The sequence below is a fragment of the Haliotis rubra genome, unplaced genomic scaffold (genome assembly GCF_003918875.1).
Source record: "Haliotis rubra isolate DU_JTF1 unplaced genomic scaffold, ASM391887v1 Scf25, whole genome shotgun sequence".
NCBI classification, from domain to species: Eukaryota; Metazoa; Mollusca; class Gastropoda; order Lepetellida; family Haliotidae; genus Haliotis; species Haliotis rubra.
In genome coordinates this window covers 3,725,619-3,751,422 of record NW_025766558.1, presented here as the reverse complement: position 1 = coordinate 3,751,422, position 25,804 = coordinate 3,725,619, and the positions used below count along the sequence as shown (strand labels likewise).

General features: G+C 41.3%; 1 protein-coding gene across 1 annotated transcript in view; it reads right to left on the bottom strand.

The window, feature by feature from the left end:
* The window catches only part of LOC124279323, a 133,911-nt gene that overhangs the window by 42,466 nt on the left and 65,641 nt on the right, over positions 1 to 25,804 (bottom strand). The window contains exons 22-23 of the mRNA XM_046715134.1: positions 3,410 to 3,561; positions 2,895 to 3,064 (exon numbers count right to left, since the gene is read on the bottom strand). Of these exons, the coding sequence (XP_046571090.1) occupies positions 2,895 to 3,064; positions 3,410 to 3,561 (322 nt within the window). The remainder of the gene's footprint in view (positions 1 to 2,894; positions 3,065 to 3,409; positions 3,562 to 25,804) is intronic.

The window sequence follows — 25,804 nt, the reverse complement described above, 5'->3', positions numbered from 1 at the left end:
GATTCCTGCTTGCTATTGGCTGCGCCCCTGTGTCGGTGGAGGAAGGGATTCTGGTGTTGATGGCTCGGGTTCCGGGAACAGTGGTCCTTTTCCCAATACACTACTTCAACCTTGACTTCACTTTGACGGGTATATCAATCGGCTGGTCATGCCAAGCCCTGTGCCACTATATTATGATGCACAAAGCTATATCGAAACGGTCTTCAGTCCTGGCTAAATAATATTTAACTTGGAATTTCAAATACATGCCAATTTTGTCTTTGTCTGAGACATGTGCCCAATCTGGTATGATGCTATGCTCAAATATATTAATCCTGCAACCTGCTAGTCGCCTGGAGATCCGCCGACATTGAACATCGCCAGTGTAGGCGCTCCATGATGGGCAGGGACCGGGATTGATTGAATGTATTCTCATTACCACGGCACCCACTAAAACACTCTAAATGAGCGAAAATAACACATTCAGATTCAGAAAGTGAACTTGATTCCTCCGACGATGAGTGGGTGATTAAATATTGTTTATGCCACATCAGCCATTCCCGGTGAGAAATGTCAAAAAAGATACTGAATGTTAATAATAACAATGAAAACGATGTTCATTTGTAAACATATCCGTCACATATCACATTCAAGGGTTAAAACTGAATTTGAGATATAAATCTATATTTTATTAAACAATTTGTTTTCTTTGAAACCTGGGAGCTTTTAGGACCTCTCCGGTAGACAGTCTACATGCAGAGACTAACGGACCTTCCCTTGAATAACGCCTCATTAAACCTGCACTGCAGTATATCACTAAATCACGTTCAAATCAGTCCAATCCAGCATTCAATTGTGTTTTCAACACTCTCTATGAAAACCTGTTTCCTAAACTGCCAAGCCTGGTTCCACAACATGGAATCAGAATTCAACCACACATATCTGAAGCTAAAATTGATCTCAATACCATAGCACCTTACCGACTACTGTCTTCGCCACCCTGGCAGATGGTAAAACCACAGGTCGATTTTACTCTCACTAAACTCAAAAAGTCCGAAACAAATCCTTTGGTGTTCCAGCAGGAATTCAACCAGTTACGTTCCAGGTATGACACCCATAGATCCATTTTCACAGACGGATCCAAGGATGAGGGCCAAGTTGCCAGTGCTTACAGTCCTTGGATCCAAGACTGTCTCCTCTAGGATACCTGACAACAGTTCCATTTTCACTGCCGAGGTCAAAGCTATCTTCTCAGCTTTGACCTGTATTAAACAGCAGAATCATTCCAAAAACTTCATCGTTTTAACAGATTCATTATCTTGCCTTCAAGCACTTCAAAATGTTACTTCAAGTAATCCAGTCATTCTAGACATTTTAGAACTCTACAACGACCTCTCTACTGGCCAATGTGACATCGTTCTCTGCTGATTGCCGGATCACATCGGCATAACACAAAAGCCGATGCTGCAGCAAAAGCAGCTCTTGACAAGCCCTTATCTCCACTGCTGATGCCGTACAGTGATTTCAAACCCACTATCAAAAGCTATACTCGGGACCTCATGCGAAAAAGGTGGGACACTCTAGTAGGAAGAAATAAATTGTATGAATTAAAGCCAACAATTGGTTATACCTACTTGGGTTGTCAGTGAAGACGTGATGAGGTAATTTTACCACGATGTCGTATTAGTCACAGTCGGTTTACTCATGACTATCTGCTTAAAACGGATGGGGATGGACCCCCCATGTGTGTCTCTTGCGATAAGGTTTTCACCATCAAGTATATTCTGCTTGACTGTGTGGACTTATCGTCTGCAAGGGACTCACATTTTGAAGCAACAAATCTGTGAAAGATCTGTTCTCCCGCGTGAGCGCTCATCTGTTAGAGAACTACCTGAGGGAAGTTGATCTGTATCATAAATTATAATTGTGTAATGTGACTAACAAATTGCCTGCCTTTAAATTTAGTGCTATGACTTTTTCGGCTTTTAAATGACAATGTAATGAATATATGTATTTGAAATAAAACTCATTCCTATCATGTACTTACAATGTTTATTAAAGCAGATTTGTTCTCGTCACTATACGGCTGGAATAATGCCGATGTGACGTAAAGCCCAACTCAACTCAACTCAACTGTTCCCCAGTTGATAGACCTAGAAAATTTGGTCAGTTGTTCTCTGTGATAACGGGTTGAAGTTTTAGTGATGTTCGTCGTCACTTTTAGTAGATATTTATCTTCATTTACATAGGGAACATATTTTTTTCTTCTTTAGTAGCAGCAGTATTGCTAATGCGGCTTAACCCATTTATGGATAGAGTCTTAGATTATTATCAAATTCTGTGAGCTGGTTTTGGGGTGCAAGCAATGAAAGGAATGAGGTGTCATTTTACCAGTAAATAGTTTTTTCCATACTTTTTTACACTGCAATAGTGCTTCCTAAAAATGGGACGATATGCTGATGAGTGAACTTAAATTAGGTAATTCATTAGGCTTAGGTGGGGAGATCAACCTCTTAAATCTTAAAATTGACTCTTTTCATTTGAAAGCCTTCATGGAATATAACCAAACTGGCTTTTTGTATGAAACTATGTGTATTAACAAATTGAAACCTGAACATTTCATGGGCAATTCTTGATGCCATAAAATGCTTTCTGATGAACTAACATCATGATGTTTAGTTCGTCAGAAAACATTTTATGGGATCAAGAATTGCCCATGAAATGTTCAGGTTTCAATCTGTGAATACACATAGTTTCATACAAACACCAGTTTGGTATACTCCAACACGTAGATCAGAAATTATTGGACGTGCCAGGTTTATTGCTTATTAAGGTTCGTATAAACAGACAAGTAACAGAGAGGTGATTGACAAATTGCGACACCATCAATTTAGGGACAGTAAGGTACTACTTACGCCCCTTGAAACAATTGGAAGTCCTTTTGTATTCTTTCAGTGGTGAATTTTTGATGATCAAGTCCATCCTGGAACGTTTGCGGTTCTGTGTCCCTCAGGGATTCCAGTTGTGAAATCACTTGGTTGGTCTGTGTCTCAATTTTCCTGTATATTTCATCTGATGAATCCCCCTATATATAGAATTTCAGTTTAGTGTGATGTTCTCCAGAACTCTCCAATTTTACCACCAATCGCTAGTAATTGTTGATTGTAGACATCATGGCGCCCGTTACTTATTACTGCTGCCACTTATATGAACCATTATGCTGTTTGTTGTTACTGTAAACCTAAATGGGTATTTCAAACAATTTCTTTATGGATAATTATTGATCGTGTGTCATTTTCTGGAGAATTTCTGAGTTAGTTTCTGGGCAGTGCCTTTTAGTTTGGGCATAACCTCATGAGAATATATACATTCATCAGTTGAATACCTTGGGTGAATGACTCAGTGAAAGAGACAGTGAGCTTGTACGTACCACTTTATCAAGGAGATCTTTAACCTGATCAAACGGTGACGGTGTCCTCTTCTTTCTCCTGTGTTTTTTTAACCCAGATGACAAAATGCTCTTTACTGTAGAAATGACGTGTGTAATCTCGCTTCCTGCTGACATCCAGGATGAACTTTGCCCTGCAACAATGTATCATCAGATAAGGACAAACTGTATGGATGAACAACTTCTATATTCGGATGACGCGACGTTTCGATACAGATTCTTGTATCGTTGTCAAGCAAGTATGAGTCAGTTTAAAAACACGGTGAAGACATATATATATATAGAGAGAGAGAATCTCACCCTCGTGTCTACTGATATCAATTATATCAACACTCGTTGATAAAGGTAAAAATATCCTCGGCAAGCCTCGGATATTTATAACTTTATCAACTCGTGTTGATATAATTGATATCAGTAGATACGAGGGTGAGATTCTATTTATCATCAAAAATTATTCTTCATTAGTTTTCAATGGCAAATGTACATCTCTTAACACCGTACTACCATTAGACTTGTATTGCAGCGATGTCATAGCGTTGTGATGTCATCAAGTTGATGACGTCATAGCATGGTCAGGGCATTGTACAAAATCTACTGTCAAAACGATATCTCTTAGGAGATATCATATGATCTCACACAAGCGATATCTCCTGTGGAACTCAGTTTTGGATGATAAATATATACACACACAGTAAATAATTAACAAGAAGTTAATTGGGAAGTACATTAACAATGTGATGACAAGGGATTGATTTCATTGTCGGTGTTGTTTGATGTGGATGGCTTCAGTTCATTTCCGTTTGGTAAAGTCAAGTTGGTTGGTTGCCAGTATTGTGTATTCTGTCCAGTTGATTTGGTGGCTGGGGTTGGTCTGAATGTGTTCTGATTTAGCTGATTTGTTGTGGGATTTGTTTGTTGACACCTGTTGCTCTTTCACTCTGGTGTTGATTGGCCTGGATGTGTCGCCAATATATATGATGGTCCACAGTTGCAGTCAATGTTGTAAACCACACCCTTGGGATTGGATTTTCCGTTGTTGGGGTGGTCACGCCCGTTGGCCTGTAGATGGTTGTTTAGAGTTTGTGAAGTGGAGAACGTCGAGTCTATATCGGCTTGTTGCTTCAGGAGTTTGATGATCTGGTGGGGGGTCTTGTAAATATAGGGGATGGAGATTTGTATCGGTGCTGGCTCTGGTATTTTGTACCTTAGTTGATGGTGAAAGGGTTAAAATTGAGTGAGTGAGTTTAGTTTTACGCCGCACTCAGCAATATTCCAGCGGTCTGTAAATAATCGAGTCTGGACCAGAAAATCCAGTGATCAACAGCATGAGCATCGATCTGCGCAATTGGGAACCGATGACATGTGTCAACCAAGTCAGCGAGCCTGACCACCCGATCCCGTTAGTCGCCTTTTACGCCAAGCATAGTCGCCTTTTATGGCAAGCACATGGGTTGCTGAAGATCTATTCTACCCCGGCATCTTCACGGGTTAAAACAATTGTCCTGCTGACTAATTGGGGTGGATAATCATTGAGGTGAATGAACGCTTCTTTGAAATGGTTTATTTCCTCTTGATGATCAGTAGAGCAGATGTTCTTGGCTCTCATGGTGAGTGTTGATATTATACCAGACTTCACCTGTGGTGGATTGTTGGACTGGTAGTGCACATGTAGCAGGATATGATGTCAATTGAGACATATCAGATTTTATTGTTATCAGGTGAAGGTGTTTTATGTAATTATATAATTATGCAAATAAAAAGTATAAACTTCTAAACTCCAAAAATATGTTTAAAGATTTCATTGATGAAGGGTTATTTAATAAACATAGTGGTTGTTTAAAATCAGATTTACAAAACTGATAAAAGGTTTTGTTGAGGGTTTGTTAGTAAAATTCTATTTGGTTGAGGTGCATCTGAATTGTGCCCCTTTGTGGAATATTTACATCACTAAGGAAGTGAGGTGGTTCATTCTGGCCTCAATTTCATATTGTGTGTAATGTGACCAGAGATTAAGTCTCTGATTGGGTACAAGTTTTTTAGGCATATTAAATACCCTGAGTGTCCAAGCACATGGTACTTAGTATCCAGCATTGCACAGCACAGCACAGCAGCACCGTTACTTGCCACAGAAGGTTAGTTTAATTAATACTTGTTTTGTTTAATACATTAAAGTTAGAGGTTGTTATTTATATTATGCTTGAGTAAAACTTTTAAAATACTACAAATAAATTATTAGCAAATTATTTCTAGCATAACATGTAACTGTAGTGTATGCACTTGGCAATTGTGTGACATTGGCAATTGTGTGACATTGGCAAATGTTGTTTGCAGGTGCCAAAAAGGGGTAGAATTGTAAACTCCATTCCGTTCCATAGATGGGTAAGGTGTATTTTCCTCAGTACATTGTGTGACTGTTTTGAATGTTGTGTGCGTGTGTATTTGTGTAACATGACTATTTTAATTTAATTAATGCAACCAATAAAATGTTACCGTATTTGTTATATAGAATATTCTCATAGAATGATTGTTTTGCTGTCCATTGGATTCTTTGGCAAATGTTTCAGGGTGATGTTTTGTGGACTGACTACCCTACGGAAATAAAATGTCCTCCCCTATACCAGCGGCTTTGTTATTTTGAAGAGCTGGTCACATTTGGAGCCCTCAGTGAGGATCCCAATCTCCAGGAGTCGTCCACAGAGGGATTTGGGAAGTTGGCCATGTGGTAGGACTGATCTCAAGTTGTGCTTCACATTGTTTGTGATATTGAGATGCTGTGTGTTTCTTGATGCTGTGTGTTGTATTGGACACTGCTGACTAATTACTACGCAGTGATAGAGACTGGATACTAAGGTTTTATTTTGAAACCCGATTATGATTAGGTTGATTGGTGATATTGTGATTAGGGTGATTTGTGATATTTTGAATGTACTTTAAATGTATTGTGAATCCAATTTTCTTTTTATCATGGAATGAATTTTGAGATGTGATATTGTTATCTGTGATTAGGGTGAGGACATAGGTTGCAACATATTCTTAATCATGTTTTGTTGTGTGAATGTAGTAAAGTGATTGATTGGATTGTCTGTGTGTCTTGTGGTTGTTAGTGTCAGTGGGTTCTAAGATACCTTAGTAACTAAATATACTGAAGCTCAGCTGAACTATATTAAGATTTACAACTATATAATTCAGCCAATTTAAATTTCATTTGAGCACTACACCCTGCACAGCTAAGACCACTTTAGTGATTGTTTACTTTTTTACGTTTGTGGGGTCCGATGTGTTCTATTTATTTTGTACTGTGGCATAATGGTAACCTACCTTCCTAGTTAGTCAAATGGGTTTCTAGGTCATGTCAGATTCTGATTCTGAATTAGATGTCACTTAATGAACAGGATCCTGAGCAGGTAGAAGTAGACCCAGAGGTTGTTAGTTTGGGTAATACATTGAAACAACTAGGCATATGTCCAGCAATTATAGAAAAGCCTGATGACATAAGCACATGGATGGTGAACAGTCTAAAGGCTGAGGGTAAGTGGCCCGAGGTAAAACTTGAAGATGATGCCCAGAATCAGCCATCAACAGGTAAGCAAAGCACCACTGTTAGTCAGATTCCCAGGCTGTCCATTTTCTATGGAGAACTAGGTTAGGGGGAAGCAAGTTATGATCTCTGGCGTTATGAAACAGATTGTTTGATGAAGGAAAATGCTTACCCGCATCATGTAATCTCCCAAGCCATCAGACGTTCACTTAAAGGCGAAGCAGGTCGTGTGGCTATAAGGCTAGGTCCTGAAGCTGACATTCAATCTATCTTGCATAAACTACAGAGTGTATATGGCATTTGCGAGGAACGCGAGTCTCTGATAGCTTGTTCTTACAGTGATAAACAGGAAACTACTGAAACAGTGACTGCATGGGGATGTAGATTGGAAGATCTTTATGCTAAAGCTACTCGCCATTCTCAAACTTCACCTGTTGACACTAATAATGACCTTAGAAGTGTTTTCTGGCAAGGCTTGTTACCTACACTGAAGGATTTGTCTGCTCACAAATACGATTCCATTAAGGATTTTGATGAGTTGAGGGTTGCTGTCCAAAGAATTGAGTTTGACTTTGATCACAGAAAGGCTAGGTCAGATGTCCGCAAGAAACCAACTCCTGTTAAGGTAACACAGGTTAATGATTCTTCAGATATATGCAGGAACTTAAGACCATGGTGCAGTGTTTGTCAACTGAATTAGGATCATTAAAGCAACAGGTTACCCAGCATCATCAATCCTCCCATCCACATGGTGGTAATGCATCAACAGAATCTATAAATACCTAATAGCGGAGCCCTGAGGTGGATAGTCCCAAATATCAGAGTTCATCTGGACAAGCAAAGGAACCAGTATGTTGGAGATGTGGTTATCCAGGTCATTTGCAAATAGGATGAAGGGTAATTTTAGATCACTGTCGGTCTTTAAACAGAAGCGGCCCTGAGCGGAGGGGGGAAGCAGGGGCCTCTTCAGTACTAACCCCTCGAAGTCATGGTCGTCACAACCAGAAGGATTAGTTGGTGAAGCCAATAAGGTAGATGTCATACTTGCAGGGTTATCTTTTAAGGCATTGTTAGACACGGGATCCACTGTTTCAACAATTAGTGAAGAATTTTATAGGAAGAACTTAGAACATCTTCCTATTCATCAATTGATAAAGTACTGGACATAGAATGTGCTGATGGGAATCCACTTCCATACTTAGGATTTATCATAGCAGATTTTGAGGCTAAAGGTTTGGCAAGAGGTGATAAGTTACCATGTATGTTGTTGGTAGTTCCATCCAGTAGATATAATCATTCAGTTCGAGTTTTGTTTGGGACAAATGTGTTGTCAACTCTGTTGGAAAGTTGTCGGGATATGCATGTACCAAGATTTCTACAAAAAGCAAACTTGCATACACCTTGGTATTTGTCCTTCCATAGCATGGTTCTGGCTGAGAAGCAATTGGCTAGGTATAGTTACCGTTTAGGACTTATGAAAAATGCTGAGTCTCGTAACATTGTTATTCCAGCTAACTCCCAGGTAGTGATACAGGGTTATGTTGACAAAGGTTTGTGTTATCCTCAAGTTACAGCCATGACACAACCATGTGAGAATTCAGCTGTGCCAACTGACTTAGATATTTCACCAACATTAAGCATTTACCATTATCGGAATCCAGGTCCAGTTCAGGTACACATTTCCAATGTTACAACTCGCACTGTTGTTAAACCTCCAATGGCAGTTGTTTGTGAATTACAGCCTGTTACTATTGAGGATGTGCCCAAGGTAGATGGTAGTTTGGGAGTTGATTCATTGTTAGAAATGGTTGAAATATTACCTTGTGACTTGACTAATGAAGAATTGACAAGAGGTATGGAAGTCATTTCTGAATTTAAAGATGTCTTTTTCACAAGGTGATTTGGATTTAGGACATTCTTCAGCAGTTCAGCATAGAATAGATCTAACTGGTGATATTCCATTCAAACAAGGCCATCGCCGCATACCACTTTCTATGTTTGAAGAGGTTAGAGGACATCTTAAGCAATTACTTGCTTGTGGAGTTATCAGACCCTCACATAGTCCATGGGCGTCCAATGTTGTTCTTTGTCGTCGCAAAAATGGAAAGTTAAGGATGTGTACAGATTTTAGAGAGTTGAATTCCAAGACGGTGAAAGATTCATGTGCTTTACTCAGGATAGAAGAAATTCTTGATCAATTGACAGGAAAGAAATTCTACTCAAAGTTGGATCTTAAGTCAGGTTATTACCAAGTGGAAGTGTTAGAGGAACATAAAGTACGTACAGCGTTTACTGTTGGTCCTTTAGGGTTTTACGAGTATAACCGGTTACCCTTTGGCTTGTGTTATAGTCCAGCTACCTTTCAACGATTGATTGAAGAATGCCTTGGTGATCTCCATCTGACCATATGTGTGGTATACATAGACGACCTCATCATATTTGCTGACACTTACGAGGAGCATCTCTCAAGATTAGGCAAAGTTTTGGAAAGGCTGCGTGAGTGCAGTTTGAAGTTATCTCCAGAGAAATGCAGCTTTTTCAAAAGAAAGGTGTCATATGTGGGTCATATCATATCAGAAGATGGAATTGAACCTGATCCTGAAAAACTAGAAGCAGTTCAGAAATGGCCAAGACCAACCAACCCCTTACAGGTTAGGCAATTTCTTGGGTTTACAGGTTACTATGGACGTTTTGTAAAGAACTTTGCACAGATTACTAAACCCCTGTCTCAGCTAATGCCATCACCGTTGGATAGTAAGAAGGGTAGTACAAGAATAACTGAAGAAGAAGACGCATTTGTGGCACTGAAGGATCGATTGTCTTCTCCACCAATACTTGGTTTCTGTGATTACTCCCTTCCTTTTGAACTCCATACAGATGCTAGTCAAGCAGGGTTAGGAGCTGTTCTTTACCAGAGTCAGGATGGTAAACTCAAGGTTATTGCATATGCAAGTCGAGGTTTGACCAAGTCAGAAAGAAATTACACTGCCCATAAACTGGAAGTTTTAGCTCTGAAATGGTCAGTAACAGAAAAATTCCATGATTATCTGTATGGTCATGATTTCACTGTGTTTAGTGATAATAATCCGTTGACGTATGTTCTGACAACTGCAAAAATAGATGCGACTGGTCACAGGTGGTCAGCCAATCTCTCTTCTTACAACTCTGATGTCAAATACAGAGCAGGAAAGTCCAACAAGGATGCAGATAGGCTATCACAAATTCAAGGTTTGAATGCTGCAGACAGATCAGAGGAGCAGATACTTAGAGATTCTGTGAAAGCAATTTGCCAATCCACTACAACATCAACTTACATTGAATGTTTGAGTGCGGTCGGTGATGTGTCTATGATCTGAATACAGGTAGAGATTTGACTGCAATGACTCCTCGTGACTGGAGAGAAGAGCAGGCCAAGGATCCTGTTATCTCAGCCATGGTTAGTTTTGTCCGATCAGGGGTCAAACCCAAGAGAGGTCAGTTCATCAACAATGACTTTACTACTTTACTGAGAAGTTTTCATCATCTGAAGCTCAAACGTGGCGTCATGTACCGAGTTATCTCACTTGAGAATGTAACTACAGAACAGTTGATTCTTCCAGTTCATGTTCGTCAGAAAGCTTTTGAGTCCCTTCATAATGAAATGGGACACATGGGTCGAGACAGGACATTGTCTTTGCTTAGGGAAAGGTTTTACTGGCCCGGAATGGCGAGTGATACTGAGAACTGGATCAGAAATTGTGAACGGTGTTTATGGAGAAAATCTCAGGCAAATACAAGAGCTCCACTTGTAAGCATCAAAACCATGTACCCGTTGGAGTTGATTGCCATGGATTTTTTAACACTAGACCCGTCTAAAGGTAAATATCAGCATATCTTGGTTATTACAGATCACTTCACCAAGTATTCCCAAGCAATACCCACAAAGAATATGTCGGCTCGTACTACAGCAGAAGCTTTCTTCAACAACTTTGTTGTCCATTACGGGTTGCCATCCAGAATACATTCTGATCAGGGAGCAAACTTTGAGAGTCGTCTCATTTGGGAGTCATGTACCATAACCGGAATCAAAAAGTCTAGGACAACACCATATCACCATATGGGTAACGGTCAGTGTGAACGTTTCAATAGGACTTTACTTGATATGTTAGGTACATTGCAACCGGATCAGAAAGTTGATTGGAAACCACATGTAGCTACTTTAGTCCATGCGTACAATTGCACAAAACATGAAACCACCGGATATTCACCTCATTTTCTCATGCATATTAAATACCCTGAGTGTCCAAGCACATGGCACTTAGTATCGAGCATTGCACAGCACAGCAGCAGCAGCAGCACTGTCACTTGCCACAGAAGGTTAGTTTAATTAATACTTGTTTTGTTTAATACATTAAAGTTAGAGGTTGTTATTTATATTATGCTTGAGTAAAACGTTTAAAATACTACAAATAAATTATTAGCAAATTATTTCTAGCATAACATGTAACTGCAGTGTATGCACTTGTGTATGCCTTGGCAATTTTGTGACATTGACAAATGTTGTTTGCAGGTGCCAAAAAGCGGTAGAATTGTAAACTCCATTCCATAGATGGGTAAGGTGTATTTTCCTCAGTACATTGTGTGACTGTTTTGAATGTTGTGTGCGTGTGTATTGTGTAACATGACCATTTTAATTTAATTATTGCGACCAATAAAATGTTACCCTATTTGTTATATAAAATATTCTCATAGAATGATTGTTTTGCTGTCCATTGGATTCTTTGCCAAATGTTTCAGGGTGATGTTTTGTGGGACTGACTACCCTACGGAAATAAAACGTCCTCCCCTATACCAGCGGCTTTGTTATTTTGAAGAGCTGGTCACACACATATTGGTTGGTGTGCGTCGACTTTCGGTAAACAGTGGCCTAGAGTGTTGGTAGGGATACGGTACACGACAACGTCTAGCAAAGGTAGTTTGTAGTTGGTTTCTGGTTCCATGGTGAATTTGATGCGGTTGTGTTGGCTGTTCAAATGTTGTAGTATCTGGTCTGGATCTTGGCCGGGGTGGAGGATGACAAATATACTGAGTCAAAAAAGAAACTTCACATTCTTTCTTCAGGGTACTATAAAAGAACAAGAAATGGTAAGATGGTTAAATTGTTATTATTTCATTGCTGAGATCTGTGTGATGTACTCGATACACTGACAGTGCCATAATCAGTTCCATTAGGCTACACTGCCGTTCCAAAACATGGGTATACAGAATGACAAGTCACAAGAATAAAAATGCGAAATTTCTCAGTTCAGTATTGTGTATGGCCGCCCCGCGCGTTCACCACTGCCAAACACCGTTTCCTCATCCACTGCCTGATGCTTGTGAACACGTGGTTGGGGATTCTGCGCCACTGCTTTGCAAGGCAGCACCAAGTTCCTGCAAATTCTGAGGTTGGTTCCTAAGACCACGAAGCCTTCTCCCAAGTGCATCCCAAACCTGCTCTAGTGGATTAAGGTCAGGGGACCTCGATAGCCAGTCCATGACGTTGATTCCAGCGTTTTGAAGGAAATTTCGTGTCAACATCGCGGTATGCGGCCGAGCATTATTATTATGTTGGAACTGTAGACCTGGGCCATGAGCCGCCATGAAAGGAACGAGTTCAGGGGTGAGCACCTGGTCGCGGTAAGCAGCAGCTGTGAGGTTTCCACGGATGACCAGATGTCGGAAACGGTTCTTCCCAGAGAAAGCCCCCCACGCCATGCAACTTCCGCTCCCGAATCTGTCGACTTCCTGTACACAACATTGGGCATACCGTTCATGACGTCGTCTCCAGACTCTATGCCTGCCGTCCGCGAATCTGAGGGTAAACCTGGATTCATCGCTAAAGACGACTCGATTCCAGTCTCTCTGGGTCCATCGGAGGAGACGTTGGGCCCACAGCAGACGTTGACGTTGATGAAACAGCGTCAATATTGGCCCAAGATATGGACGTCGAGAATGGAGATTGGAAGCCCGCAACCGAATTCGAATGGTCTGTGAGGACAGTCGACCTCTATAACATCTCAGCCCTGGTTCGTGTAGCCGGCAGAAATCTGTCACGTAGGTGACGTAGGACGATTTGACGGTCTTCTGCTCGTGACGTCACACGTTGACGACCCGACCTTGGGCGATCAGAAGTTGTGCCAGTTTGTTGTAGACGACCTCGCAAGTCATACACAGTACGACGGCTGCATCCCATTGCTCTTGCGCCATCAATAACTGATCTTCCCGCTTGCAACATGCAAACGGCACATTCACGTTGCCCATTTGACAATCGTGGCATTTCAAGTACCGTTAGAACTGTGGTTTAAAAGTGTTTTTTCAATTTTTGAGGCCATTGCAAACACGTGCATATGAAGAAAACTTCGAAGATCACGTGATCGCCTGCACGTGCAAAACCTGATTTGGCACTAACGTCATTTGCACGACGGATGGATGAGTTTGAGTGGGTTTTACTAACGTTTTTCTAGAGTCGAAAGATAGGGATCCCATTTCGGATACATAGATGTATCATCAGAGAAAAATTATTCATTCTTTTTCAAATTCCATTTTGTGAAGTTTCTTTTTTGACTCAGTATATGTCGTCAGCTTTACAATGTCAACACATGGGTTTCACAGGTAAAGTCATGACGGGGTGAAGTCGAGTCCGTGGATGACCAGTGCAAATCATGCTCATCGTCTCTAGGAGACCTAACAAAGATGGTGACCATGTTGGAAAGAAAGAAGAATAAACATAACTCCTACGCGGAGGCAGCGAAACAGAGCACGCCTGACAATGATTCCAACACCAGTCAACAACCAAGCAAATATCCAAGTCTAGAGAGGCCCAAAGAGCATCTGGTAGCATTCAACATACATACTACACACAAAACGAATCCGCCTCCAATGACGTCACTCCAGCTTCTCAAAGCAACAAACCATTGATGGAAGGAACTTCTGAAGGTACCATGCAAGGTCCAAGTACTATATCGTCTGACAATAATAATGACTCAATCAATAGGATTTTAGTCCACATCAGTAACAGACAAAGACCTTTGTCCCATCTTGATGCTGAGTCCAAAAGTCCTGCTCTGAATAATCGATCAAAACTCATATGGTAGAAAGGGGAGATACTCTGACGCACCTTAAAATCTTCATCAAACCCGAGAAACGATATGCTGTTGCACAGATAAATGTACTCGCTCGAGATATGCTACGTGTTGAAAACTAATTACTGGCATCACCAACCTAAGGCTACGTGTTGAAAACTAATTACTGGCATCACCAACCTAAATCACACATTATATAAACAAAACATACACCCAGATGCACTATGCACACACTGCAAACTACCTGACACAATTGGACATATATTCACACACTGCCATCTGCAAAAAACAAACACCACACAGTTACACAACTCTGTACCAAACAAAAATCACAACAACATCCATCTGTTACCCAACCCACCCAACATATTCAACGTTATATCAACCTTCCTCACAAATTCCAACTTAATTGGAAAAATTTAAACCATCCCAAACAAAATCTACGATAACATAATCTCCACTGTTTAGACTTGGGATCCAAATTCACCTTTCCCAGTGCGGACGTCCGCGCGCGCCTTCCTAACTATAGTTTTGCATGAAATGCATGTGGACCAGTTTTTTGGTAAATATCTCTTCATCCAATGACCCAATCGATATCAAACTGTACAAGTGGATGTTTTGTCAGACAACCTAATCACATTGTAAATCACCGATTTTATGCATTTGTATTAAAGCATCTGTCTATGTAACTGTCAACAAAATAAACAGCAGAACGCAAACTGCTGGCAGAGGGAGGGAGCCAATGACCTGTAACAGCGGCAGTGTTGGGTCATCAAAATAAACAGCAGACCGCAGACTGCTTGCAGAGGGAGGGAGCCAATGACCTCACTTTCATTCAAAATTCTAACATTATGCATAAAATTTAGACCCTCCCAAACAAATTATCAAACTCCTTCCCATACTCACTCTTAGCGCCTATATTTAGGAAAGGGATCCAAATTCACATTCCATAGCGCGGATGTCCTCTCCGACGTCCGCGCGCCGCACCTTAAAACAGCCATCTCGATCCCCTCCACCTCTCCCAGCTTCGGCTTACCTCTACAATAACACCAGCACCAGACCTTCAGCATATATCTTTTCACATTCACATTCATTGATTCACATTGATTCATTGATTTATTTTTTCGCTTCGCTTGGAGCGTGACATACAAGGTACGCCTGGACCCGATCGCCGCCATTTATCACCACATCTTCATTGAGCTCACCAAATTAACCCTCCTCCTCTACAAATTAACAGACACCAGCCTACAGCACAGCCAACCGACACCCCCACCCCACCGGCCGCCGTGCCGTGGCCACCCAAGCCAACACAAACCAAGCCGCAAGTGTTTGCCATTTTGACTTTTGTATATAGACTCTAAAATCAATCAAAAGACAATCGCCTACTTCTCTCACAATTTGTTTTCATCTATCACAGTTGTATATATGCTCTTTTGTAATTTGTTTGTCTTTTATCTATATATAGTGTGCATAATCACTCCATCTTCCCCACCCCAGCCAAACACAGCTTAACTGCACTATTACAAATTAAACCCCGATATGCTGTACAATTACTCTCACTGGGGTATGGTGGCTTATTCCTATTAACACACTATTAATTAATTTATTTCAATCCCCACCTACCCCGTCGGCGACATTGGCTATGCTAAAAGCCGACGTTAAACCATTAATTTCGTTCGTTCGTCAGCATACATTCACATTCATACATACATTGTCTGATTGAGCGTCTTTGGAGCCGGTCGCTGATTAATCACGGAGCAGCATCGACGGATCACATCAATTGACGGACCCTGGCGTCGCCTTCTTTCTTCCAACCCTACCTCAAACCCAAGCAAAAGACAATCGCAAAAAGTCTCGACCAGGGCGCCTAGCCACCGGCACTCCGGGCTCTCGCCCCACCACTAAACTGCAAGTACTACTTGCCTATCTGTATTTACCCTCCATCTAAATCAAATCAACTAAGTGTTAATACCATTAAATCATCATCAAATTGTTTTGTAAATATTTCATGTTCATCATTAACCTTGTATGTACATATTGTTCATTTTGTAACATGTCATCCCCACTACCATCCACATCACTATTTTCAACACCAAACAAGGACTTCCCACAACTCGCCTCCCCACACAACATTGACCCAATTCCCATAAATTTTGGCATAAACCTCGAACACCTACTCCCATCTCAACCTAGGGAAACAACCAAATCCCTACCCCCACCCCCCACAATCCTTAATACACAACCCAACAAAAAACGCCCCCACATTTCACCTGAAGCACCACAACACTCTAACAAGAAAACATGTGACAAGGATAAACCACCCAAACAACTACCCACCAAACACCTACTACTTGCATTCGCCACAAACACCAACACACCACTAAACCAAACATACTCTACCAACAAATTCGCCCTCTGTCTCAATAAAACAAAACATCACATACAAATACATCAACTTCTGTGGCAGAAGGTTCAAGGTCACATCGACGGCAACACAATAAAATGGGAATATCCATGGTTGCAGACACAAACACAGGGCGTATTTATATATAATACACATAGATAACAGGGAAAAACCAGCAGACATACAGAAATATATCAACATTGCCAACAACATCAGCACCCAACCCCAAAATCATTGATTACAAAACTATTAACACAAAGAAGCCATCCGCAAGCAAACCTAACACCCAAATCACTTTTCTCACGTTTCAGTCCACTACACTACCCAACTTCATCACATTCGGAGACCTTAATTACAAAGTACATCCACCTCGCAAAAAACCCAACCAATGCAAAAACTGTTTTCAATACAACCACACAACAGACAATTGCAGACACTCCTCACTATGCCCAAGGTGTTGGTCAGACATCACAGAATGCACACACGCTACATACTGCAAACGTTGCGAAATACACGGACATTCAGCAAATCAAAACACATGCCCCCAAACACCCTAACCCACCCCGCCCCAAACCAACCAAACCCAAGTCCAAACCCGAACCCAATCCCAAATACCCACCCCCAAATTCCCAACCCACTAAAAACACTACTACCAGCCCCACCCAACCCAACCCACCCAAATAACCCCGCTCCAAAACTGCACCCCAACCCCCCAACCAACCACTCCCTCCTACATCCTCCACCCCAGCTCCAGCCCTCATTCACTGCATCTCCAAAACGACGCTCACTCAAACCCAAACAACCCACTACACATGCCTCTCAAATAAACCTTACACTCACCCCACAAAACATGAACCACAACCTCAACCTCATCATTGAATTCATTACAGCAGCAATTCTCATGCAAAACCCAACAGCCAAAAAAACTACATAACATCGCACGCAAAAACAAAATGTATCACAAAAGTCTAGCCAGCTTCATCATCGCAGTCAAATCCCTCTCCTAAATAAGTCACCACTAAGCTACTCTAGCAACTAACCTCTCAATCAAAATTTCTGCCCCACCCATGACTTTTTATAAAGTTTTCTTCAAAATTGCTGCAGTCATGGCTCTGATCATTCTCTTCCCACAGAGGTTACTCCTGTCATATCTTCCTACGTAACCTCTGTTCTAATACGGCCCTTTCATGGTGTGAGCGTTCAAGACTCGTGATTGGAGGCAATCAGATTTAGTTGTGCAATCAGCGACGTTGTTTCAAAAGTGATCATTCGCAAGGCCTCGGTAATTTCCGTATACTTCGAGAAAACTAAACCTCTTCCCCTGCGCGATGCGCAAACGTTTCTTCTAGACAGAACTCAGTCATGTTATGGCGGATCAGTGGCGTCTCCATCACCCTCGTTGACAACGGGGCACCCATGAAGGGCCACCTCCTCGTGGTGGGTGCTGGGTAATGCTAAGCGCCCTGCAACCCCCCGTTGTGGACCCGGGGGGTATATTTGGTCCACCAACCTGTTTGCCGTGGGTTGCGCCCCTGTGTCGGTGGAGGACGGGAGTCTGGTGGTTGAGAGCACTGGGAGCTTTGAACCGTGTTCCCTTTGCCCATCACACCACTTCGCCCCTTACTTCACCTAGACGGGTGGTAGAACTGGCCCGGTTCTATCAATCGGCTGGTCACGCCATGCCCTGTGCATGGAAACATTCAAATTTTTATTCATGTACATTTATATAATGTTGATATTGAATGTTGTGTTTCAAAATTATGTTATTATATCTATTTGCCTAGAGTCCTATGCCAGAAGGCGGTGGCTCATGGGCCAATCTAGTGATAATGACCTCCAAATGATGTATGTCTCAAATTTCTTGTCTTGGGCCGAACCAGTCGGGCATGAAATTGGTTGACAAATGCAGCTATTTGTGTCGTTTTCTCTGGAGTATAACACCCCTGTATCCCTGGTGTCAGCATCTTGGATATCCGGTGCATATTGACACTGTCCTTGTTGACACTCCATGGGGGAGCAGGGGTGTCGAATATATTTCCTTTCACCATGTTACCCCAACAAGCTGGTTCAACTAGGAACGAAAAAAAGAGACGATTGGACGAACTAGATCGTCCTAATGAAACTAATTCAACAAATACTGACTCCTGGGCAAGATTTCTTGTAATTGAAGCTGCAGACTTTCTCCCAATAAAACTAAACCCGTTCGCCATTTCAAAGGCTATCTCTGGCATCTGTGGAGAAGTTACAAATGTTACGCGTCTCCGTAGTGGCTCGCTTCTTGTGGAGTGTGCAAGGAGGCAGCAATCTCTCAATCTGTTGTCTATCAAGACTTTTGCAAATATAGAGGTTGCTGTGTCTGTGCATAGGACACTGAACTCTTGTCGTGGCATCATCCGCGACAGGGCAAGATGCCTGGCTGATATGTCAGAGGAGGACATTGCTTCAGAATTGCAAGATCAGGGCGTTTCAGCAGTAAAACGATTCAGCTTCAGGAAAGAAGGCATCCTTACCAAGACAAATACTTATCTTTTGACTTTTTCTCGTTCGTCTCTTCCAACATCGATTAAAGCAAGCTACTTTAATATCCGAGTGGATGTCTATGTACCCAGTCCACTCCGATGTTATAAATGTCAACATTTCGGACATGGCTCACAATCTTGCCGAAACTCTGTAGCATGTCATCGTTGTGGCGATCGCCATGACGGTACCGAATGCACCAAGGATTACAAGTGCGCTAACTGTGATGGTGCACACCCTGCTTCTTCTAAATCATGCCCTGTATGGCAGCGAGAATCTCACATTATGAAATTAAAATGTGAGCAAAATGTTTCCTACCTGGATGCCAAAAAAAGGTTCAATCAAATCTCAACTCCTTTAAACATTACCTACGCTGCTGCAGTCACTCGCTCTGTGGCAGTGTCCTCCCTGCGTGTCAGACTGACTTGACTTGGGTCAAGTCATCAAACCCTATCTCTTCAGCTTCAGCCAAAAAACCTACTGCCACTGTCACTCAGTCTACGTCTGGTTCTCAGACTGATGAAATCGAATCTGAGTCTCACTCACAAATCTCTGTTTCCCAACCAGCCGCACAGAATTCCAAAGGGAAAAAAGGAAAAAGGACTAATAGAGACAAACCTGTTGTCCCTTCACCTCCAGAGGTACTTCTTGAAAATTCATTTGGACCTCTAGATATGGAGGTTAGCTTATCCTCCTCGCATTCACGTGAGAGATCACCAATTGAGCCGCCATGACTCAATTGTCTACTCTAATGCAATGGAATTGCAGAGGACTACAAAATAACTTCAATGAGATACTACTGCTGATACAAGATATTCAGCCGTCAGCACTCTGTCTCCAAGAGACATATTTAAAACCTACAGATAACTTTACTTTGAGACAATACAGCGATTATCATTCCTTTTCTCCCCGTGGAGATAAAGCAACTGGAGGTACTTCTATCTTAGTACGACAGGGTATAATACATAGCCCTGTCCCCCTTCATACTAATCTTCAGACTGTAGCTGTTCGACTGACCCTGCACATTGCTTTGACTCTGTGCAGCTTATATATCCCTCCATCTTCTGATGTCCGTCTGTCGGATGTTCAGAATCTGTATGATCAGCTTCCAAAGCCATGTATCATCATGGGCGATCTGAATGGACACAATCCGCTTTGGGGAAGTGTCCCTACCAACAATAAAGGTAAAATCCTCGAGGAATTTATATCAGATAATAATCTCTGTATTTTCAATGATGATTCAGCCACTTATTTACATCCAGCTACGGGAACATATTCTTCCCTGGATCTGTCACTCACCGATTCAACCTTATATAATGAATTTGACTGGATGGTTCATGATGACCTGTGTGGGAGTGATCACTTCCCCACCATTCTCAAAACAATCAGCCCTGAGGATGATCCACCTTTGTCGAGAAGGAACTTTGCCAGGGCTGATTGGGTGTTATATTAGTCCAAGAGATAAGGCCTGATTTATTTACCTCAGAGGTCCAAAAGGTTTGAACATTGGTTCCTATGGGAAAATGTCTGAATTTTCAGAATATGTAAGTCTTACGTGTCAAAACTTGACCAATTTTTCGCTAGAGGGCGCTGAAGTCATGACTCAGCATTTTTTTCACCCACTACCCCACTACTGGAAATATTGATTTTTTGTGTATGAAATACAAATAAAAGGTGGCATATTATACATCATATGAAAGCCAACACATTTGGCTTTAATAAAATCATAACATTAAGTACATCTTTGAACTCACTACTGTGTCAGTACACAGAAAAGCCAGAAATTACATAAAAAATGGTAAAATGCACATCTTTCGTTTTTTACTATATATACAAATAAACCATTGAAGAGTATGTTTTTCTCATTTTTGATTGACAAACATATAGTCAATCATTTGTAACAAGAATTATACCTTTCTATAAAGTTTTAATGGATCTACACCATGTTTTGTGAGGTAGGTGTCAAATTTGAATTTTGGAAAAGGGAGATAACTCTTGTTTCTTCCATTCTGAGAACCCACATTTCTTTTGTCCTTAACACATAGCTAGGGCAAAAATTTCATTTAACTGTACTTCTACTACTTCTACCATTTAAAGTAGTAGTTGACAAACAACATTTAACACTAATAAAAATATTTACATGGTGAGGAAACCCATTATGTTGGATCAGATGTTCCAGTTATGGGATGTAAACATTTGTTGTTTTTTTCTTTCCAGTAAACAAAAGATTTAATACTTTCTAAATTGTGTCCTTGAAGAAATCTTCTAGCTAGTTTAGGTTCAACACATCCTGATCATAAAGAGTGAAATACCTGTAAATAGTTGTCTGGTACATATCATATTGGCAGCCATTAAAGTTTCATTTAATTGCACTTCTACTACATCTACTACTTCTACCACTTAAAGTAATAGTTGGCAAACAACATTTAACACTAATAAAAATGCTACACAAGTGATTGCAACCAGTTAGAATGATATTACATAGTTGCTTCATGTCAGCCATGCTTTAAGTGAGCACACATGTAAATGTTGTATAGTCATGGTCACTGGTCTCATGGAAAGCATTACCTACTAGTAAGAGGATTCATCACTGCTCGAATCACTATCAGATCCAAAATCTGATAAGTCTGAATCATCATCTTCGTCAACAGTTGATGTAGTAATACAGGAATCCATTTGGAATGACGTAGGCATTTGATTCCCGCTGAACCATGACACCACATATTTGCCATTGACCAACATCCAACCATGTTTCTCGGGGCTGGATGAAACAGGATTGGATATATGAGCATTTCTCCAAATTGCTGATACATAATTCACTCTGGATAGTTTTCTCAAAAGGACATCCTTGGAAGGAGGAAAAGCACTTGGATCACACCCTTTTATCTTGTCAAGTGAGCAGTTTGCCTTGGGGGCATATCTATCTTTGAAGACACTGTACCGAGCTTTGTTCACATAATGGATAGCATCTTTCCCATACATTGTACAGACAAAGTGTTCAATTCTAGAAACAATTTCTTCTGTTGGCTCTTCTAGCCTGTCAAGACTTGCAGATGCCCCTGTGAAACTTGTAGAAGACACCATTATCTGAAATGGGCGAGATTTACCTTTCCTTGCGAAGGCTGAGATATAATCACAACCTGTAAAGGCGTGAAATGCTGGAAGTGCTTGACAGATGTCTGTGCCAATAGTTTTGTGAGCAAAGTGAGCTAACATCAATGTAACGACGGGTGTTGTTGTTGCTACTCCCAATATCCATCCTCACTTGGGCGTTTGGCATGCGGTGGACGTGATGAAGGAGGAGGACAAGAACATCAGTATCAGATGCACGAACTGATATAGTTGGAGACTTTAGCTCACTTGCTATAGTGACGATGTGATATATGACTCTAGTGTCTGCCTCTTCATGTCCAGATTGAAGTTGGTGAACAACAGACCTAACAACTGCACTTGCAGTTGAGCAGAAAAGGTAACACACTTCATCAATGGCAACATATAAGTCATGTCCATTCAAAGTTGAACTGTATTTGTCCTTTGACCATTCATCAGCAAGGAAGCGAAGAAACGAGGTCTTGAATGATGGTGATTGTAATGCCTGACTGAAATCTTTCGGTCTTGTCTGAAGAGGGCCAGATATGGTTGTATTGAGTTCGCATTTCCCACGAAGACTTCTCTCACTGTCCTTGATAGATGGAGATTTGTACGTATCACACACAAAGTCCACACGTTTGCCCATCTGACATAGTTTCCAAGAATAGTGAATGCAACATCTCCATATGTGGATGGCAAATGTGTTTGTGACTGTATGAAATACATCCCATCAACGACACATGCATCGGGAGTGATTGTTTCCAGATTGTGGTCAATCTTTTTTTCAAGACAGGACAAAAGCTTTGATTTGTCAGTTTTGTTCAGGGAACCATCAGTGTGTCCGAGGCAGAGAGGCACGGGGGTTAGTGGATATTTCAGTACTTCCTCAAGGTCTAATTTTGATGTTGTTGCAAGGTAAAGTAAACGTCCAAACAGATCTGTTGTACACTTCAGGTCTTTAACCACCTTGTCTTTAACGGACAGGGCAGCCTTTACTCCAGCTGATGCAAAGTTTTTAACTTTACGCCTTCGAATTGGTTTTTCAAACCTGTCAGCATCACTAAAACATCCATCTTTGAACTGCTCATACCACTCCTGTCCTTTCTCCCTGACAGAGATTAAGTCACAGGCTATATCTTCAGGAACAGGATTACCTGAGCTGATGCAATACAGTTGTGATTTGTCACAGTTATCCCCAAATGGATTGAGACTATTTTCAATGGCCTGTTCGAGCTTTGCAACATCCTCCTGGTCCCTATGAACACGTGATGGTCTTTGGTCATGGGATATTTCATCGCAGCTTCTGATATCAGCCATCTCCAGGAGGTTTGAAACAACTGTGGTTCGCACTGATCGTGTCACCATCCAACGACTAAGAGCAGACATAGAGCGGGCGAATGCTCCTATTCCTGTTTTACGGGAGGCAGCATCGGCATTAATTGTTTGTTCAAGTGCCATATCAACTGGTACCCTTGAAAAGGATTGGGTAGATCTCTTGATTGCAAGTCCGCCATTCTCAAGCATTTGTCTTCCACCGGGATGTGTAATGTCAATGTTCACCAGTTTCAGGTAGTACAGTGTCATCCAGCGTGAATAGTTTGGCCTATTCATTGCAAAGAAGATTGGACACATCTGTCCAAGACAGTGCACAAAGAGATCCAGATCACATGTTCTGTAAGCCCTGCTGAACATGAGATAGAGATTGATCAGATCAATATAGATCATCCAAAATTGTCCAGTTTTTCCATGCTGCCCATTTTCGTGTCACTTGAATATGCTGCATATGCTTGTGTGATTCTCTGGAGGTCCTCATTCTCAAATGCACACTGAACAGACTCTGGTGTTGGTTTTCCTCCAAGTTCACATATGAGATTCTTCAACTCATCAGTGATATATTCAGGGTATTTGTCACAAAAGGATCTGAAGTGTATTTTCCAGAAGGCAAGTGACAGTATGAGATGAATCCTTTTGCACCTATTGTAATGTTTACCAGAAAGGAACCCATTCAGTGAACCACCAGCAAGTATACCAGCTTCAGCCAAGAGATATGGTCCGCCTGAGGCATCGAGGAGGTATCCCAGACATGCAAAGTAGGCTAGGCTTATGTGGAAGCTACCAAAGCATATGAAGAGGTTGTCATAGACGGGAGCTTCTTGGGCTTGGATTTTCAGAGCTAGTTTCGCAACAGCAAGGTCATAGGTTACCAAGCTGACTTCTTCTCCACATTCCCTTGCTACATCTTGGGACACTTTTAGGGTTTGGGCAACAACATTCAATTGTGTAGGTGGTTGTGTCAGATTTTTCATGTAACCCATCTTTTGCTGTGGTAACAAGTCTGCTGTTACTCTGCCATTCCAACCAATCCAAAGTGGTGTTTGTTGATTCCAAGAGAAACCCATCATCCACAACATGTCCACCTTTAGGTATTTTGCATAGTTATCTGGCACCACATCCTCTGCTACCTGGTATTCAAAAGTCTGTATTTTAGGCTTCTTCCTGTAAGGTGTAATGTCATACTGCCTACCTTGAAATGATCTCTTTCCTTTGCCGGGTTTTAGAGAACCGTTTGGTTCGGAAGCTTCAGATCCAGTGGGCATAAATGGAATATCTTGGTAACATATACCAAATGTGTCATGTAAAGTTCCAGCTCCTGATAGGGTTTCAGTATTCTCATCATAATTGTCCCAGGCTGTTCCAGTATGTAGACCACATTGTTTCAGAAGACCGTGTGGAACAGAGGAGTCAGACTGTTGAATTGTCTCTGCCAACTCAGTTTCGATCATCTCCACCATATGGTAACCAACACAATGGCCAAAATGATTTAGGATTTCTACCACCTTCCTACTGCCAGTCATACTTTTCAACCCCATTGCAAGTGTCAAATGCTTTGCTGGTTTAACAACCCCATTTGTTACAATGTACAAAACATCATTGGACACAGACTGTACGTGACGTTCAGCTTTGTAACTTCCTTCTTCACTCAGAGTAGAAGAGCCGGTAAAAAGGGTTCGGAAGAAAGCCATCAGATCCTCTGAAGGATGACCATCACCCTTTCTTATGGCATTTGTTAAAGGCAATTCTAAGTCGCCAGCATTGTCTTTTTGATTGAGGAGTTGTTGCCTTAAGATCAGGGCTGCATCAACTAACTTTGCTTTGGTAGACTTTTCATAAGCTTCAGCATACAGCAGTGCATCTTCGACAGACAGATGAGGAGCATGAATCACCTTCCCTTTCTTGTTTGACGACTTTGTACTTTTGATTTTATTGGCATATTTATCCAGTAACTTTGCTTCCACTTTCTGTGCGGTGTAAATCTTTTCACTTCCAAGCAATGTAACATACTTATGATGCAAGGAAGTTAAATAAATTGCACCTTTCTTTTCAATGATATACTCCTCAATCAAGGTTGACACTGACCGGAAAGCTTCACTGTGTCTACTGTCTTGGGCACCGCTGGCTGATTCTTCAAAAGTTTCATCTGTAGATCGGGACTTTATCTCTGCCCTTTTCAGGTACAATCTCCTACAAGAATGATGATATTTGACCTCTTTTGATATAAAGTCAATGTCATGAATGTGGGTCAATAAATCTTGATCACTTAGAATGTTAGCAGCAGTTTTTATATTACTTGCAGCCTCATGACTTTCACATTTTCCAAGTCGTTCTCTTTCCTTTCCATTCCGTTTCGTGGCAGTTCGGCAAAAAATACACAGAGTTTCAAAAAT